The 16,151-nt window shown below is 37.1% G+C and overlaps 1 protein-coding gene across 1 annotated transcript; it reads right to left on the bottom strand.

Annotated features, from left to right (window-relative positions):
- Window positions 1–94: 94 nt before the first annotated feature.
- Window positions 95–15,471, bottom strand: LOC131158065 (uncharacterized). The gene is made up of 4 exons (XM_058112626.1): window positions 14,014–15,471; window positions 11,633–12,040; window positions 11,201–11,409; window positions 95–635 (listed from the first exon to the last, which is right to left on the bottom strand). Exons 1-4 carry the CDS (start codon window positions 14,441–14,443, stop codon window positions 390–392), a joined length of 1,293 nt encoding a protein of 430 aa, XP_057968609.1. The 5' UTR covers window positions 14,444–15,471; the 3' UTR covers window positions 95–389.
- Between the last annotated feature and the right edge of the window lie 680 nt (window positions 15,472–16,151).

The raw sequence follows: 16,151 nt of genomic DNA, 5'->3' as shown, positions 1-16,151 counted from the left end.
TGTCCGCAAATCAAGTAAACTCTATGGCCCAATGCCACCAGATGTTTAACTGTTGCAATTAAACAGAGAGCTACTAAGCAAGACATGCATCTTCTCTCCGGGAACCCAATGAGTAGGCTTATATAATACGCAGATATAAATGGCTTGTCAAAGAGCTGGTAATGGTATCTGCCAGCAAAATGACAAAATCATACCGACAATGCGAATTAGATAAACACTTCAGCAAACCATTTTGCTGCCTATAAATCATACAAGCGAAAGCATGATTAATGTTTCAGTTGTTTAGAGGATATCAAAGTCTGGTCACTGTAAAGCCTAAAAAAATAACTGGATCCCCATGCAGCTTCTTGGCGGCCGAGACAATGTAAATCCATCTTTCCAAAGAGGTATTAACAAGGGAAAAGTACTGGAGAAGGGTCTCTCTTCAGCTTCCCCTCGGTTAAATCCAGATTGTTAATCTTTTCTTCACACCAAAGCAACTGCTCCTTGCTGATCCTTTCCATTCTCAGCACCCTCGACAAAACTTTGATGTCAATGAGGCCAAACAACAGATCCACTTCCTCTGACATTGCTGGCCATGATTTCTTTTTCCCTCCTTTCCTCTTTTTACACAGTTCCTTCAGTTTCATCTTTTTCTGCACATCAAAGGGGCAGACATTTTTAGGCATGGGATTATGGATTTTGAAATTACAAAAAAAAAATGAAAAAATAAAGTTTAAAAAAGGCTCAAAGGATGATCACAGCTTGTTTGATCAGTGGAGGGCTATTTTTTTGTCACGATACAAGCATTGAAGTATCAAAATATGCAAAAATCTATTGCCTCCATTGTTACCAAACACCGCGCTATTTTGAAACTGGTGTACTGTCATTAAACTCTCAAGGGTTAAACTATAAATAAAGGACCAGGATCTCCTATGAAATTTAAAAGATCATTCATACACAGCACAGATCAAGCAGACCCACTTAAAATATTTACTGTACTATGACCAGACATCATATTAAGCAAATAAATGTATTCCTGAGTTTAATGCATGAATACAATGAGGGACTAGCTCACGGAGTACCAAACAAAGGTAACAACAGCAGCAGTACCCCTGGGCATAATGAGAAGCCTAGAACACTGAGTTTCCTCCTCCGTTTTAGTAACAAAATAAAATTACGACCAAAACAAAAAAGTTTGCAGCATAAACAAAGCTACTACTGCCAACTGGCAAATATGCTTCTCTTCAAACAAGAGTAATTGCATTCTCAAAGTAAGCCTTTGTTGTATGCCAGCAAAGTGGTAAACATGGAAGATTTCACTTCATATTAAGAACACAACCTTTATTGGGCAAATTACACTTGCATCCTTTAACATCATGATATAATATTGCTCTGATCTCACTGCGCTTTCTGATTATTGTTGCATATGGTCCTTACTAGATCTTTCTTTTGTTATTTTTGAGGATATCCCATCCTCTCTTGTGACTTTTCCTCAATAAAAAAGTACTAGTATCTTTAAAATATATATACACATACACACCAAGTTAAATGATCATCAAACCTACTCTTATAATGTCCAATTTATCCTTATCTTCATCCTCATTTCATATTTCCTTTTCATGTTCAATTTCTCATCCAACACCATATCAAGCTCATATCACCAACCCTACAGCTGCAACAACTCAAAGCGCACCTCTGTTCACAATGCATCCACTATTCCTAGCTTTAGCCTCAACCAACATTACAAAGCCTCCATGAATTACCAAAAAGTTCAGTTGTTTTCTAGAAACCAAAAAAAAATCTTGGACCACATTGTGATTTGTGAATATAAAAATTAATTTAAAAAAAAAAAACTAGGACTCTACTTAGTCAATAACCCCATAACAAAATACAGATTGAAAATTCTGAAGGCAATGCTCTCTTTTCAAAAATAAATAAAAGAATTATTAAGATTTGACAATTAGAATCACCAATAGCAGTTTTTCAAGGTCTAAGTAAATTAGTCTCAACTACATTTAAAATAAAATAAGTTTTGTACCAGATAAAAGAAAATGAAGACCTTGGGGCTTCTACATCAGAAGTCCGGGTTGGAACCTTAGGAGTGGGATGGGGTGTGGGGAGGGAAACGGGCAACCACCCATCGTGTAGCCAAGGTTCATTAGGTCTCTAATGGAGCAAGAAGAGGCAAAGAACTGGGAATGGGCTATTCAAGCTATTGTCCTATGCTTGCAACCATGGCTGTTGCCATTGCGTTTTCAACCCATATACTACCACCAAGCTACTCCATGACAAAAAATAACTACCTCCTTCAGATCCACACATTTGGCAATGCACAATCATCTTTATTATATTCTATCCACAACAAAGGGGTTGGTTAGATGGATGTGAGGACTGCCAGAGATAGCACATTTCATTATGGGTAATGGACAATGGGGGTACAGTGTCGATGAGCAATTATATGTATCAAATATACCACTTCAGCCTGTAATAAAACGAGATTGCTAATCACAGTAGATCACAAACAACTACAAAAGCTATAAAATATGACATAATATGAGATAGCTGCCTTATAAAAATTACCGAATCCAATGCTATTTGACTAAGCACTGGTTCACCTAACAAATAATTGTTACATGTAGCCATTCAATGTAGTTGTGCATAAAACTTGTACTGAAGGATTCCAATGGACAGAGAGTATGAGAAATTGTCATTCACATATATCATCTTATAAGCCAAAACTGGAAAATTTCTCTAACAAAAAATAAGGGATTTTATTGAATGTCAGTATATTGATTTAAAAATACTGGTGCAATTATCCTTTTTTTTTTTAAATTTATGATCTCCTTTATCAAAAATTCTAACACAAATTGACAGGACTTATTTACGTGTTTCTTAAAGTTCTGTCATACACGACAGAAGAGAAGAATGTTATGGCAGCAACAAGTCAACACAAATTTTTCCTTAGTATATCCAACATTTCTATGTAGCACTTGACTTTTTAATGCAAAAAGAGGAGATTTCATTAAAGAAGAAAAAATGTACAAAAAGAAGGGAATAAGAAAGATCTAGAAATTTTGAAACTTTAAGAGAGGTCCCCGTCTTTTTCACCAAACATCAAGAGAGATCAATGTCTTTGGCCCAAAGAAAAGGCAAAATTATAAATAAATAAAAAACGCAACATAAATTACATACTTAAGTTCACCTATTGCACACTTATTTTTCAATGAACTACCAGAGTAACATAACAAAAACAGTCAAAAATTATCATATCCACACATGCACGTGCACATGCACACATGCACAAAGAGAGAAATAGATAGACAGACAGACAGACAGAGAAATTAGATTCTAAAAGTGCAGCAATCAGTATTTAGAGGAATTAGTGACATTCAAATTTCATACAATCCCACCTATAACTCAGATATATTTGTTTCTTTATTAGTTTTGAATATGTTGTCAGTTTTTCACTTTTGGAGTTCAAACCATAATTTTTTCTTGTTCCTTGATCCCTTCCTGTAATGATTACGATAGTTTCGAATTGGATCTCAATTTTTCTATTTTAGGGTTATGGATTGGATCTCAATTTTTCTGCCTTGCAGAATAAATTAGTAATTTTTGCAGATTATTATTAATGTAAATCAATTCATGATTTTTTCAAGTGGGATTCTTAAATCTTATAAGGGGATGGCATCCAAGTTTTCTAAATAAATTTAGTTGAATATAATTATTTTTTAAAATTAATTATAATTCTAAAGTTATTTACGAATTTTGCTTGAATTATTCCAATTATTTATGCTGTTTTCATTACAATAGGAAAATTATTTGAATAAATACCATTTGAATAAGGCTACTCTCAAAAGAAAAGATATTGATGATTTAGTTTTAAGATTTTTTAGAATAATAAAAACTACTAAAATTGAGGTTTAGTCAAATGTTCTTAAAATATTGTAAAAATCTATTAAGTAATAAATTTTCATTCTATTCCTGTCATCAATAAGGAATCCAGGCACCAAAAAGGAATGGAAATTGTGATTTTGACAATCATTCCATGCATATAACCAAATGCAATAACAGCATTTTGGCATTGATTGCATTCCTATTTGCATTCTATTCCAGACTTTATTCCATCCCTATGCCAATTTTATTTTGCAAACCAGATGTAGAGTAAGTGTTAATGGATGCATATTTTGTATATATAGATTTATTGTTCCAAGGGAAAAGAATAAATACAAACTTCTGACCCATAATAAATAATGTCCACTAGATGTATCTGTAACTCATTGTTGCTTGGGGTTGTGGGTAAGGGTGTGAATTCTACTTCTTTAACTCTCATCCCTAAGAAGGAAAGATTCTTGAGGGTGAGGGATTTTAGGCCTATCGGCCTGGTCATTGGCCCCATATAAGATTTTGTCAAAAAAGTCTAATGTAAGAGACTTAGAGAGGTTTTGGGAGAGATGGTGTCCACAGATCAGTCTGCCTTCATTAAAGATATAGAAATCATGGATGCCAATCTAGCGGCCAATAAGGTGGTGGAGGATGTGAGGGGCAAAAGGGATTTTATCTTCAAGTTGGACTTTGAGAAGGTGTATAATAGAGTGAACAGGGTATTCCTAGATTTTGTGATGTGTTACATGTGTAGGAAAGGATTCAAAGGAGTGTGGAGAATATGGATAAAAAGCACCTAAGCTCGACAAATATTTTGCTATTGTCAATAGGCAACCGAAAGAGTGGTTTAGAGTCTACTGAAGGCTTAAGTAAGGACATCCGTGGTCTCTTTTTTCATTTACCTGGGCAGCAGATGTCCTCAGGACAAAGGCTATGGTTGGGAGGCTTTCGGTTGGCTGGGAGAAGGCAGAGTTATCTCATCTCCAATTCGCAGGTGATGCCATGATGTTCCTCGAGGTCAATGTCAAGAAATTCCAGAAGGCCCTCATTTTGTTAAATATTTTCAAAAGAATTTCAAGCTTGAAAGTTGACTTGTCTAAGAGTAGGGTCACAAGCATCAATGCGGGTAGCATGATTTTGGATGGGTTTAAGGCCATGGCAAGATGAGCTATTATGAAGGGGCCACTCACCCATCTTGGCATGCCTTTGGAGGAAATCCCAATTACATGGCTTCTTGGGACCCTATGACTAATAGAGTTGGGAAACGGTTGGGGGTGGAAAATGAGGTACTTTTCCTTAAGAGGGTCATATCACACTTATTAGTGTAGCTCTCTCTAACATTCCAATTTACTTTCTCTTTTTAAGGTGCCCGAGAGCATGGCCAAGATTCTAGATGGGACAATGCTGACTTTCTTTGGTTGAGTTCTAGGAAAACTAGGATAGATGACCTTGTTAGTTGGGAGATTATCATGAGAACAAAATCCAAAGAGGGGATGGGAATTGGGAATGTCACTTCCAAAAACATTGTTTTCATGGGAAAATGGTTGTGGAGGTTCCCTTAAATGTCAACTCCTTATGGCACAAGGTAATTAAAAAGTATGGAATACATTGAAATGGGTGGGACTCTAGAGTAAGTGGTTATGTTTCTCATGCCAGCCCATAGAAGTTCTTGTCTCAAGTTGCTAGTCATTTCTTTTTGCTCACCCATTAAGTGGGTAATGATAATAGCTTATTCTCAAAGAATCCTTAGGTGGGAGAAGGTTCATTCAAATTGTTGGTTCCACACTAGTATAAGCTATCCTCGCTCATAATGCACCAATCAGCACCTTTCTTTCTTCTAAGAGGGGATCTCACTCGTGAGATTACTACTTCTTTAGGAACCTCAATGGCAGAGAGGTTGTCGAATTGACCATTTTACACAATACATTGTGATTATACACAAAATATATGCAATAAGGAGACCAAAAGGCACCCTGAGATGTGACTCAAGGTACTAAAAGGGCTCATAACTCCCGAGTAAAGAGAGAGAACAAAGGTAACTCCCTTTGAGTTAAGGGTATTAGATATTATCATGAGAAAGTTTTTAGCCACTATAAAATGGGACTTTAGGGTGGAGGTAAGACATCTCACAATCTCCCAATCATGCACTCTCCATATTATGGCCCATTGTTATTCCTTGGTCCTAACTTGTGCATCTAAGAAGGGCCCTAGAGACTACCGAGAGTCTCCCAAGCTCCTTTTTCCTTATTGGCTACAAGTAATTGTCACATATTGTAGACGCGAAGATCGAATTTGATTTTTGACATCAACAATTTGGTGCATCTATGGTAACTTTGCTTCCCTTGTGACAAAACTTATAACCGAAAAAGAAAGAGTGGGAATGAGGGGCAACTTGATCAACCCCAAACTGCAAGCTTCTTGGTTCCAAAGAAGTTAGGTAAGCAAGGAACTTAACATTAGATGATTTCTTGCCAATATTCTAAATATATAACCAATATTCTATATTAAAACATAACAAGCAACTTGATAGCCATGGTAGCATTGTCGAGTTTAAAGAATATAAAGGGTCATTGACATATGTATATCAAGTAACTAGATTATATGAGGTATTCTCTTTTTAGTGATATATAAATGCAGAGAAATGTATTTCAATGAATAACCCAAAAAGGCTGCACAACTAGCTCAACAAATAAACAATGCTCATATCACTTAACATATGGACAATTCCCATACTACTTGATAAATGAGCAATGCCCATCTCTCGAAAAATGAGCAATGCTCATATCATATGACAATGGATAAAAGCCCATATAACTCAACAGATGAGCAATGCTCATATCACTTGACAAATGGGCAATGTCCATTTAACTCAACAGATGAGAAATGCTCATATCGCTTGATAAATGGACAATGCCCACATAACTCAACAAATTAGTAATGTCATGCCATTTGATAGATGGGCAATGTCCACATAGCTGAGCAGATGAACAATGCTCATACGGTTGATAGATAGGAAATGCCCACTCAATGGATGAGTAGTGCTAATAATTCTTAACAGATGTGTAATGCAACTAATGCTCCTATTATTTGACAAATGAGCTTTGCTCTTAAGACTGATGAACCCTACTCATATTAACAAGCAAGCCCCACTCATGTTCAATAGATGGACTTCCAAATAAAGAAAAAAAGAGAAGAAGAAGAAAACCAGCTTGGCTTCAAAAGGGGGATGCCTATCTGCTCAACTATGTAAAAACAAACTGATCAACTTAGTGAGGGAGGAGATGTCTGCTCGGCTCGATAAAAATAAAAGCCCGAAGCAACATGTTACAAATTGCTACTTGGTTTAAAATGGAACTGAAAGATTTGGAGTCTTATTCATTGATTGGAAAGACTAATTTGTTGACTTGGATTACATGGGCCCACCTGGTGACAAAATTTGGACACAAGATTGCATGTCATTGTATATATATACACACACACATATAGCTTCGCCAATTGGATCAATGTATAGATACTAGTCAAAGACTCAAAGGCGCATAGGGTACTTGGCACCGAGGCGCGAGGTGAAGATGCGCGCCTCACCAATTATTAAAATTGTGTACAATGCCTATTTGGTGGGTAATTGATATAAAAACACATCAATAGTTATATTAGAATTTAAAATGCCAAAATATTCAATAGTAATTATGACAACCAAGTACCAAGTGAAACAAACATAGTTCAACATAAGTAATTACGCATGCAAAATTTCAAGCTTAAAATTAGAAATGAAATAAAATTGCCAGGCAGAAAGCCCAAAAGCATCTTCAATATCAAAAAACAAGAGTACAAGAAAAAAACAGCCAAATTCAATAAATAAATAAAAATGTTACCTATTTCTATATTTCAGAATAATGTAAAGTTTGTACCCTGTATTTCCAAACAATTTACAAAACAGGAGCAAAATGCAGTAAAATAGGTTAAGTATTAATTATAAAGTATAAACTTGCATTAAACTACATTATTAATTACACATTACATAATATTAACTTGGAGGCTTAATGCAAGTTAATATTATAAGAAGCAGCCAGCAGGAGGCAGCAGAAGTGAAGAAAAAATGAAAAAGAAGCAGCAGAACTGAAAAAGAAAAAGAACTGAAGAAGAAGAAGAAATGAAAAAGAAGAACTGCAGAAGAAGAAGAAGAAGAAGAAGAAGAAAGAAGAAGAAGAAGAAAAAGAAGAACTAACCGCTTACGAAGGGTCGAAGGCTAGAAGACGAGCTTGCAAAGGGCCCTTGGTGGTTCGAACGATTGAAGACGAGCTTGCGAGGGCTCCTGCTAGTTCGAAATGTCGAAGACGAACTCACACTGCTAGTTAGAAGGCTGGAAGAGACACTTCTGCTGGTTCGAAGGCTGGAAGGTGAGCTCGCGAAGGGCTCTAGGTGGTTTGAAGACTCAAATAGGAGCTTGCGGGGGCTCCGGCTAGTTCGAAATGTCAAAGATGATCTCATGCTGCTGGTTCGAAGGCTCGTAGACGAACTAGGCTCCTGCTGGTTCAAAATGTGGAAGACTAACTCCCGAAGGGTCGTGGGGCTTCGAAGGGTTGAAGAAGAAGGGTTTCGTGCTGGCTCCTATTGGTTCGAGTCGAATTAGGGCTAAGGCTCCTTCTGCTCTGGTTATTTCTTTATTTTTCAAAAAGTTCAAGGCACGACTCACATCGCCTGGAGCCCCTCTGCGCCTCATCGCGCCTTCTTGCGACTCTTACAAGTACCTTCGCCTCGCCTGGGATGAGGCGCTGGACTCCTCACCTCTCTGCGCCTCACGCCTAGGCACACTTTTAACTACTATGGATGTACATATGATAATAGCCAATGCACATGATGCATCAAATGTGTGCATGAAGTGCTGGGCCATTTGGGTGGAGAATGGCTTGCTTGGAAAATTCTGCTCAGATTGAAGTGGTTTTGGTCAGTTCAGCAATAAGTACTCAAGGACATGTTGCTCAGCTTGAATTCCATATGCTTGAAATGGCCACCAAAAAATCAAAAAGAAAAAAAGCAGATGCTGCTTGGTTCAAATAGGCCTACTTGACCATAATTGTTTCAAAAAGTTAAAAGAAAGCCTGCTCGGCCAAGGCAATGCCTGCTCGGTTAATTTAGGTCAACTCGGACATAATTATTTTAAGAAGGAAAAAAAGAATTCAAGTGTCTTAATTCTGCTCCGCAATGTCCAATAGCTCGATAGAGGGACTCGGCAGCTCGACCTCTCTCCCTAATGACTCAAATATTGAAACGATAGATATGATGAATAATTTTAAAAAATGCAAATTACTCCAAAGACTAAAAAACAATTTCAAGGCTCATGAGTGGGGGCAATTGATAGTGCATAAAATATCTAACGAGACCAAGGGTCGTTTCCTGAAATATAACTCAAGGAGATTACGGGGGCGCTAATAAAAGATCAACATCCCCTAAATAGATTAAAGAAAATAAAAGGATATCACTCCCATAACTCCCATTGAGTTAAGGACAAGTGGTATTAATACCAAGAAGGTCGCTATTACTATAAAAAGGGGCCCTAGATGGGAGGTAAGACATGTCTATATTGTTGTCATTTTCCTTTACTCCCTAGTCCATGAGTTAAGCATCAGAGAGATACCCTGATGTACACCTTGGGTCCTTCAAGCTCTCTTTGTTCGCTCTTTTTCAAGAAGTCAAGGTTGTCATCAAGCTCAACAAATTATAACAGCAACACATTGAATCATTTTGTTACATCTAAGAGCAATGATGAGAGTCTTGGCAGGTAATTTGTCAAGACTTTTTCTTCACCTCCTCAAATCTTCCATGGCCAACTTGTTTCCTTGAAGCCACATCATTTGCAGTGCCATTCAAGATTCAAACCTTTATTTGGATGGTGACTTTGGATAGGATTAACAGGCATGATTTGCTTTAAATCAAAAGGCTTTACATGACTCTCATGCCTGAGATGTGTATGATGTGTCGTGAATCCAATGAAACAAATGCTCACCCTTTCCTTACGTATAGGGTTGCTACCCATCTTTGTAGTGCCCTTTTCTCTTGTTTTGATGAAGCTTGGTTGCCTCTTTGGGTGGTGGGCAAATTTTTGCTCATGAATTACTAGGGTTTAGGTAAGAGCAGCAAAGGAGAAGTGCTTGGGCATGGTGCAGTGCTTGCTATTTAGTGGATGCTTGAAGTCAAAAGAAATACGAGAACATTCAAAGATGGCATAACTTCCTCCGTCTTGTGGTGCGATAGGGCTGTCTTTTTAGCCCATGTAGGTCCACTGTTTTGGATTTTTTAGGGATTTTCCACTGCCTGATCTTGTTATGGATTGGCAGGCAGCGCTTCTGTGATTACTTCTGTAAATTTTTGGCTGTATTTCACTTTCTTGGGAGGACTTCCTGTCCTCCCTTCTTTGTACCTCTTGGTTCCAGTGTAAATATAATTCTTTTCTCTTATTAAAAAATTAATTGATTTATTTATTGCATAACTGTATGCCTATAAAATAATTTTAACTAAAAAAATACAAGCAAGTAGTCAAACATTTTTCTAAATGAATTTATGCACGACACTATAAATTCACTGAAAGTGATGTGTATAATTAAAAATATTATTTTTGAGAATTTCTAATTAATTTCTCAGGCTTTCTCATGATTACATTAAATAATTGCGACATAAAACTTATAAAATAATATTTTGTTCAAATTATGTCAGATAAAGCCATGTATATGTAATGAGTGTGCTACAAAGATTGCTGAAAGATCAATAGGAGCAATTACCCCCACACAACCTCTATCTGCTCCTGCCGGTAGTCTCCCGCCCCACTTCCAAATACTAATTTGACTTGTCCTTTAGGTTTACTTGGCTTGTATACCAAGTCACTTCATTTCCAAGTTTAGTCCACCTCCCTCCCCCCTCTACCGGCTGCCAATTACCCCAAAAAATTTCTTAAAAACTATAATTAGCATTACCAAGTGATGCAGTGCATTGTTTTAAAGCAAGGAAGAAACATCTTGACATGCATTGCTATCAATGGACATCGTGTAACTGCAGCTCCTCTTCAATGCCATTTGCCTTCCTAAGCACCCTTGCTGTGTGTGCCAAGGCCCACAAACACAAATACTAGAGGTAAAAGGATTCCAGGAAAAGAATGTGGCAGCAAACAATCGGTAAACTTTTATAGAGCAATCAATCAATAATAACAGGGTGCAATTATAGTTAAAAAGCAGACAAAAAGTAGCAACATAACACCCCCAGAGACATAAAAACACAAGGATGATAGGTGAATAAACCATAAACTTCAACAGGCGATTAAAAGATGAATAATTGACCATACCTTCTCAAGAAAAGACTGAATCAGCTGAAGGGGGGTAGCAATCTGATTCTGGCCTCCAAATAAATTAAGAACCACACTTCTTGATTTGTTCTTGTCTGCCTTAACAAAAAGATGGAAAGTAAGAATCGAGCTCTCAATTATTCTAACTAGATCCGGGGCATGGACCAGCATATCAGACTCCTCTTCTTCTGCCTCGTTATGATCTGACCCTAAAATTATGAATAAACAAACAACATTACAGAACAAGCACAAAGACACAAGCTTCAAATCATGTAGAAAAATAAGCAACAGCTCTTGATCCAAAAACAAACTGCCTTTTCATTCCAAGCTTTCATAGTTTAAAGAAACATTCTATCCAAAAATCTTAAAGAGAGATGAAGTAAACTCAAATTTTCCAATTGATACTAGTTATCCTATTATACAAGAATATACCTTGTACAATTGGAACCTGAAGCAGTTTTGGCAAGGAATTTCTTGTTCGAGCATAGATTTCTGCCCTAATACCCAGCTCAAAAGGTTCATTTTCAATAAATCTTTGCAACAAAACCTGAAATTGCTGAAACTGTTGAGCACTGTGATTATAACAGGCGGCATTTTCAGGGTGGCACGCCACTTTCTGACTCAATTGAGTGTATTGGCAGTTAAGTGCCTCCCAAGTCAAGCACAATTGGGCTACATATGCTGTTTCAAGATCATCCCGATGATCATTCTCCGACTGCTGGAGATGCTCCATTTCTTCTTCAGGTTCTTCAATCTTTTTCAGTGACAGGCAGCGAAAAGGAGAAGTTAGCTTTTTTGATGTAGATCTTGGTGATGGAGTAGGAGTACTAGTCTGGGAGCCTGTAATTACACAGTAGAACCTTAAGAAGTTCAACAATGATAATTGCACATGAATCTTAAAATGGATGCAGGAAAAGCAAAGCATGAAGTTGGGAAAACCCAAAAGGGGAGCAATGAACCCAGATCCAATGAATTTATGGGGGCCACAGAAGAACAAATTTACTGCATATGAAGAAAGCATAAAAACTCACCATCAACAAATATAACTACATGCCAACTCAGAATATATGATCAGCAGACCAACATACATGAAGACTAAAACCTTGTGAGTCCCTACAGGGTGTTTGACTCAGATAATCTGGAACGCCTTCCCCTGGAATAGAATCACTTCCCTAGGCATCTTATACCTGGAAATAGGATTACTATCCATGGGAGGAATTTTTTTGCTTAGTTCACTCATTAGATTCCTAGGAATATAGCATATATGGTGCTTGACATAACATGGCAATCTAATGTTATTTCAATAGGATTTTTAGAATGCCCCCTTAAATGTGTAATAATAACAATAATACAGTCTTAATAATAGTGCACAAAAAGGAGAAATTCTGTCCAAGAGAGATGAATAGTAGGAATATTTTTGTTCCATTTAGATTCCCGTGGGATTTCAAGATTACCAACAAGAGAAGTGAGTCCTAATGTTTTCAGGAAATCTTGCAGGGAATCTAAGATACTATGATGTAGGATTCCCACAAGTTTCCAAATATGGGCATCCAACATTCCAGAGGCAACATTCGTGGGGTTCCAAACAATAACCTGTACAAAAAGCCCCCAGAGTACAATTAACCCATGCGAGAAATGATCCAGACATGAAATTGGACCAAAAATAAATGTGACTTTTCACCCCATTTCCATGTAATTCAAAATTAGCTTTCAGAGGATAGCATTAAACTTTGTAATAAAAACAAAGAACATTTGTACAGAAGCCAAGAAAAAATTGATCAAAATGAAGGTGTCTTTTATTAACAGTTCTCATCTCTCCTTCTCACATAAATTAGTAGCTGATAAGCCTGAACAAACTGATTATGGCAGACCAGAGACCTCACGACCAGATCCTTCCATGAGAAGCATGAAAAGTAGTCAGTTGACTGACAACAATATTCCCTTTTTGTCAAGATTATTAAGACTGCTGATATTCATTTTTTTCACTCAACAATTTATGAGTATTATTTTCTTATAGATAAGCTCCCCATGCATCCGTACAATGCACTTGAGCATCAGCAGTCCCTCCCCTGGATGCGTTGAATATAAATGCCTAAACTCTATTTAAAGGTTAAAAAACAATAAACAAAAAACTACAATTGGGAAAATCCTTACAACATCAACCTTGAAAGCAATATTTATATAGAAGTAACAACAGAAACAAAATTAACTTGAATATTAGAGGAGATCAGGAGTTTTTTTTTTTTTTTCTAGAATTCAATTTTCAACTGAACAAAGATTTTGTTAAAAAAAGTAATAAAAATAAGGTTACAATTACAAACTAGCAACTCCATTACCAACAAATTTTAAGAAACCTAAATGTTTTTTCTAGCTCAGAACTCATCAATTATCAACAATCTAAGAACCAATTTCACTACCAGCTTTCAGCATGTCACCTGATTGGCCAATTAATTCAGCTTCGCACATCAATTCCCAGAACAAGGGTTGTATAATTGTATTGTTAGTTCTCTGATCTACAGCAAGTGAAAAAAATGAACTATGCACAAAATATTGGGAAAGAAAGAAAGGCAAATCAGCAGCATCAGCAAATATAAAGGAAGGTAACAGTATCAATGGCAATGAAAATATTAGCCCCTAACACCTAGCACGAGAGTTAAAATAGTTGGGGATGGTGGTAATAAAGATCCATTTCTAAAAAAAACCCATAAAACATAACTACATGTATAAATAAATAAACAAATTTGAATGGAGATGCAACAACATGTGTAGAATCGCAGGGAGCATGCCACAGACAAGATCATAATAATGTATACCAGCTTCTTTTAGCTGCTGAGCACTCATCTTATCAAAGAACAGCATCCGCTCACAGTATTTGTCATATACACCATCAAAGCCACACCATGGCTGCCGACCATCGGCTTCTATGTCCCTCCACTCACTCGAGCTTGTTTCCCCTTCCTCTTCATCATCCTCATCTTCCGGACAAGACTCCTCTGGGATCAGCACCATAAAACTGTTCCTTCTCAGCTCCTTCAGCCTTTTTTTCACCTCATTCGTGAAAAATTCATCATCGTCTTCATCTTCCTCCATTTCAGAAGCAGGATTAGCCTTCGATGATTTGCTCTCATCACCGCCATTTTCATTTTTCAGTTTCTCTGGCTGTGGCACAGCCTTATCCTCTGATTCTTGTTCCAGGTTTTGTCTTCTAGCTTTTCTAAGCTTTTTCACTTTCAGGAAATCCATCCTAAACTTATGGTTTCAGCAAATAAGTTTTTCTAATGCCGAACAACCGACGTTTAGAGTTCTTTCTGGCTCAGCCTCGTACAGAAAGATTGATTTTTTTCCGAGTCCCAGTTGATATACCACAACAGAACGCTACTTGTTTATTCTTATTCCAGGAATACAGCTTTTTCTTCAAATCCAAAAAGAACTGAACGAAGCTTTTCAGGTCCAAATGTACAAAATAAGCACTAGGAATCCTGGAGAATCCATCAGGAATCTCAGAGAAATCTAAAGGCACAACAAAAATAAAGTACTGATCTGAGACTTCAGAAGCTCAAATAAGCTGTTCTAAGAAAAAATGAGGAATGCCCACAAATTCTAGAGAGCTAAAAGCAGTAAGAAAAATATATTCGTTCATAGTTTCAACTAAAACTTCGTTTTCTAGTGGAAAAAATATACAGAAACAGGTTCATCAGACCACATTTCCTGCAGCAGAAACCACATTCCCTGCGGCAAAGCTTGCTTACGGAACTTGCAGTGAACTAAAAGATAAACATTTTGGTATGCCTCAAGCAGCAAGTCGCAGTGAGGAAAACATCAGGGATCTCTCATCAAAATCCCATCTCTGAGCACCACAAAAGCACACACAAAACCCAGAAACCTGGGGAAGACAAAATCAGGTGATCTCTGAAAGGGAGTGGGAAAAAGAGAACCCTAGAAAAGAGACATAGATTGAGAAGAAAACGGGAGGGAGAGAGAGAGTGAAGGACGACTGAGAAAGAGAGGGGGGGACAAAAACAAGAGAGTGCATATGGGGAATGCAAAATGCGTGATTACGAGCAATAAATGGGAAGATTTTCATTTTCCAATAAAAAATGGGAGTATTTGACAAATTATGTATACAAAAAGCGTAGGTGATGTATTTCTGGTGGGATTAATTAGCGTTCCAAGATTTGGAATTTGAGAAATGGGTTTTGGGGTTTTGATGAGCACGAAACCCTAGGGAGCTACAGAGGAACAGGACGAGGCAGCACGAGACTGATGGAGGGGTTTTCCCCGTACAGAGAATATTGTCAGAAGCAAAGACCTCACCAGACCAGAAAGCCGCGAAAAAAGTGTTTTGAGTTTCTGCTCCCCCAAATTACCAGATTGCCCTTCCTCCATCATTTACAAAACATATATATGTTATGGTGAATATAGGTTCAATTAGCAATTTTTAAATAACATAGCAAAAAAAAAAAAATTAGTAGTAGAAGCCATATTATTAAATTAAAATATATAAATAAAATACTTAACTTCTAAAAGATGAGATTTTTTATTAAAAAAAAATGATGGCTAAGGTTGTTTAGTAGGCACCTGCATTTTAACCTAAATAACATTAGGGATTTAATTATTATAAGTGACGGAAGAAAGGAGAGGAATTAGAAAATAATTTAAAAGGATTAGACGGCGTTTAACTTTTAGGCAATATTACCCTAATGTAGGCTATTCCACTTAGCAAATTAGGGGTTTCAAATTCAAATCCTAGTAGAGGTGGGAAGAGTTAGAACAAAAGATATGGTTTACTTCTCATTACATGCCTTGAGCATGTCTAACTAGGGGTGAGCAAACGGTCGGCTCGATTAAATTCGGGTAATTAACCGAATTAACCGAAAAATTCGGTTAATATAAACCATTAACCGAACCGACCGAATTAGCGAAGGACACCGAACCGACCCCGACCGAATTG

This window comes from Malania oleifera, chromosome 6 (assembly GCF_029873635.1).
Source record: "Malania oleifera isolate guangnan ecotype guangnan chromosome 6, ASM2987363v1, whole genome shotgun sequence".
Lineage (NCBI taxonomy): Eukaryota > Viridiplantae > Streptophyta > Magnoliopsida > Santalales > Ximeniaceae > Malania > Malania oleifera.
The sequence above is the reverse complement of the archived record's forward strand: the minus strand, read 5'-3'. Positions and strand labels throughout refer to the sequence as shown.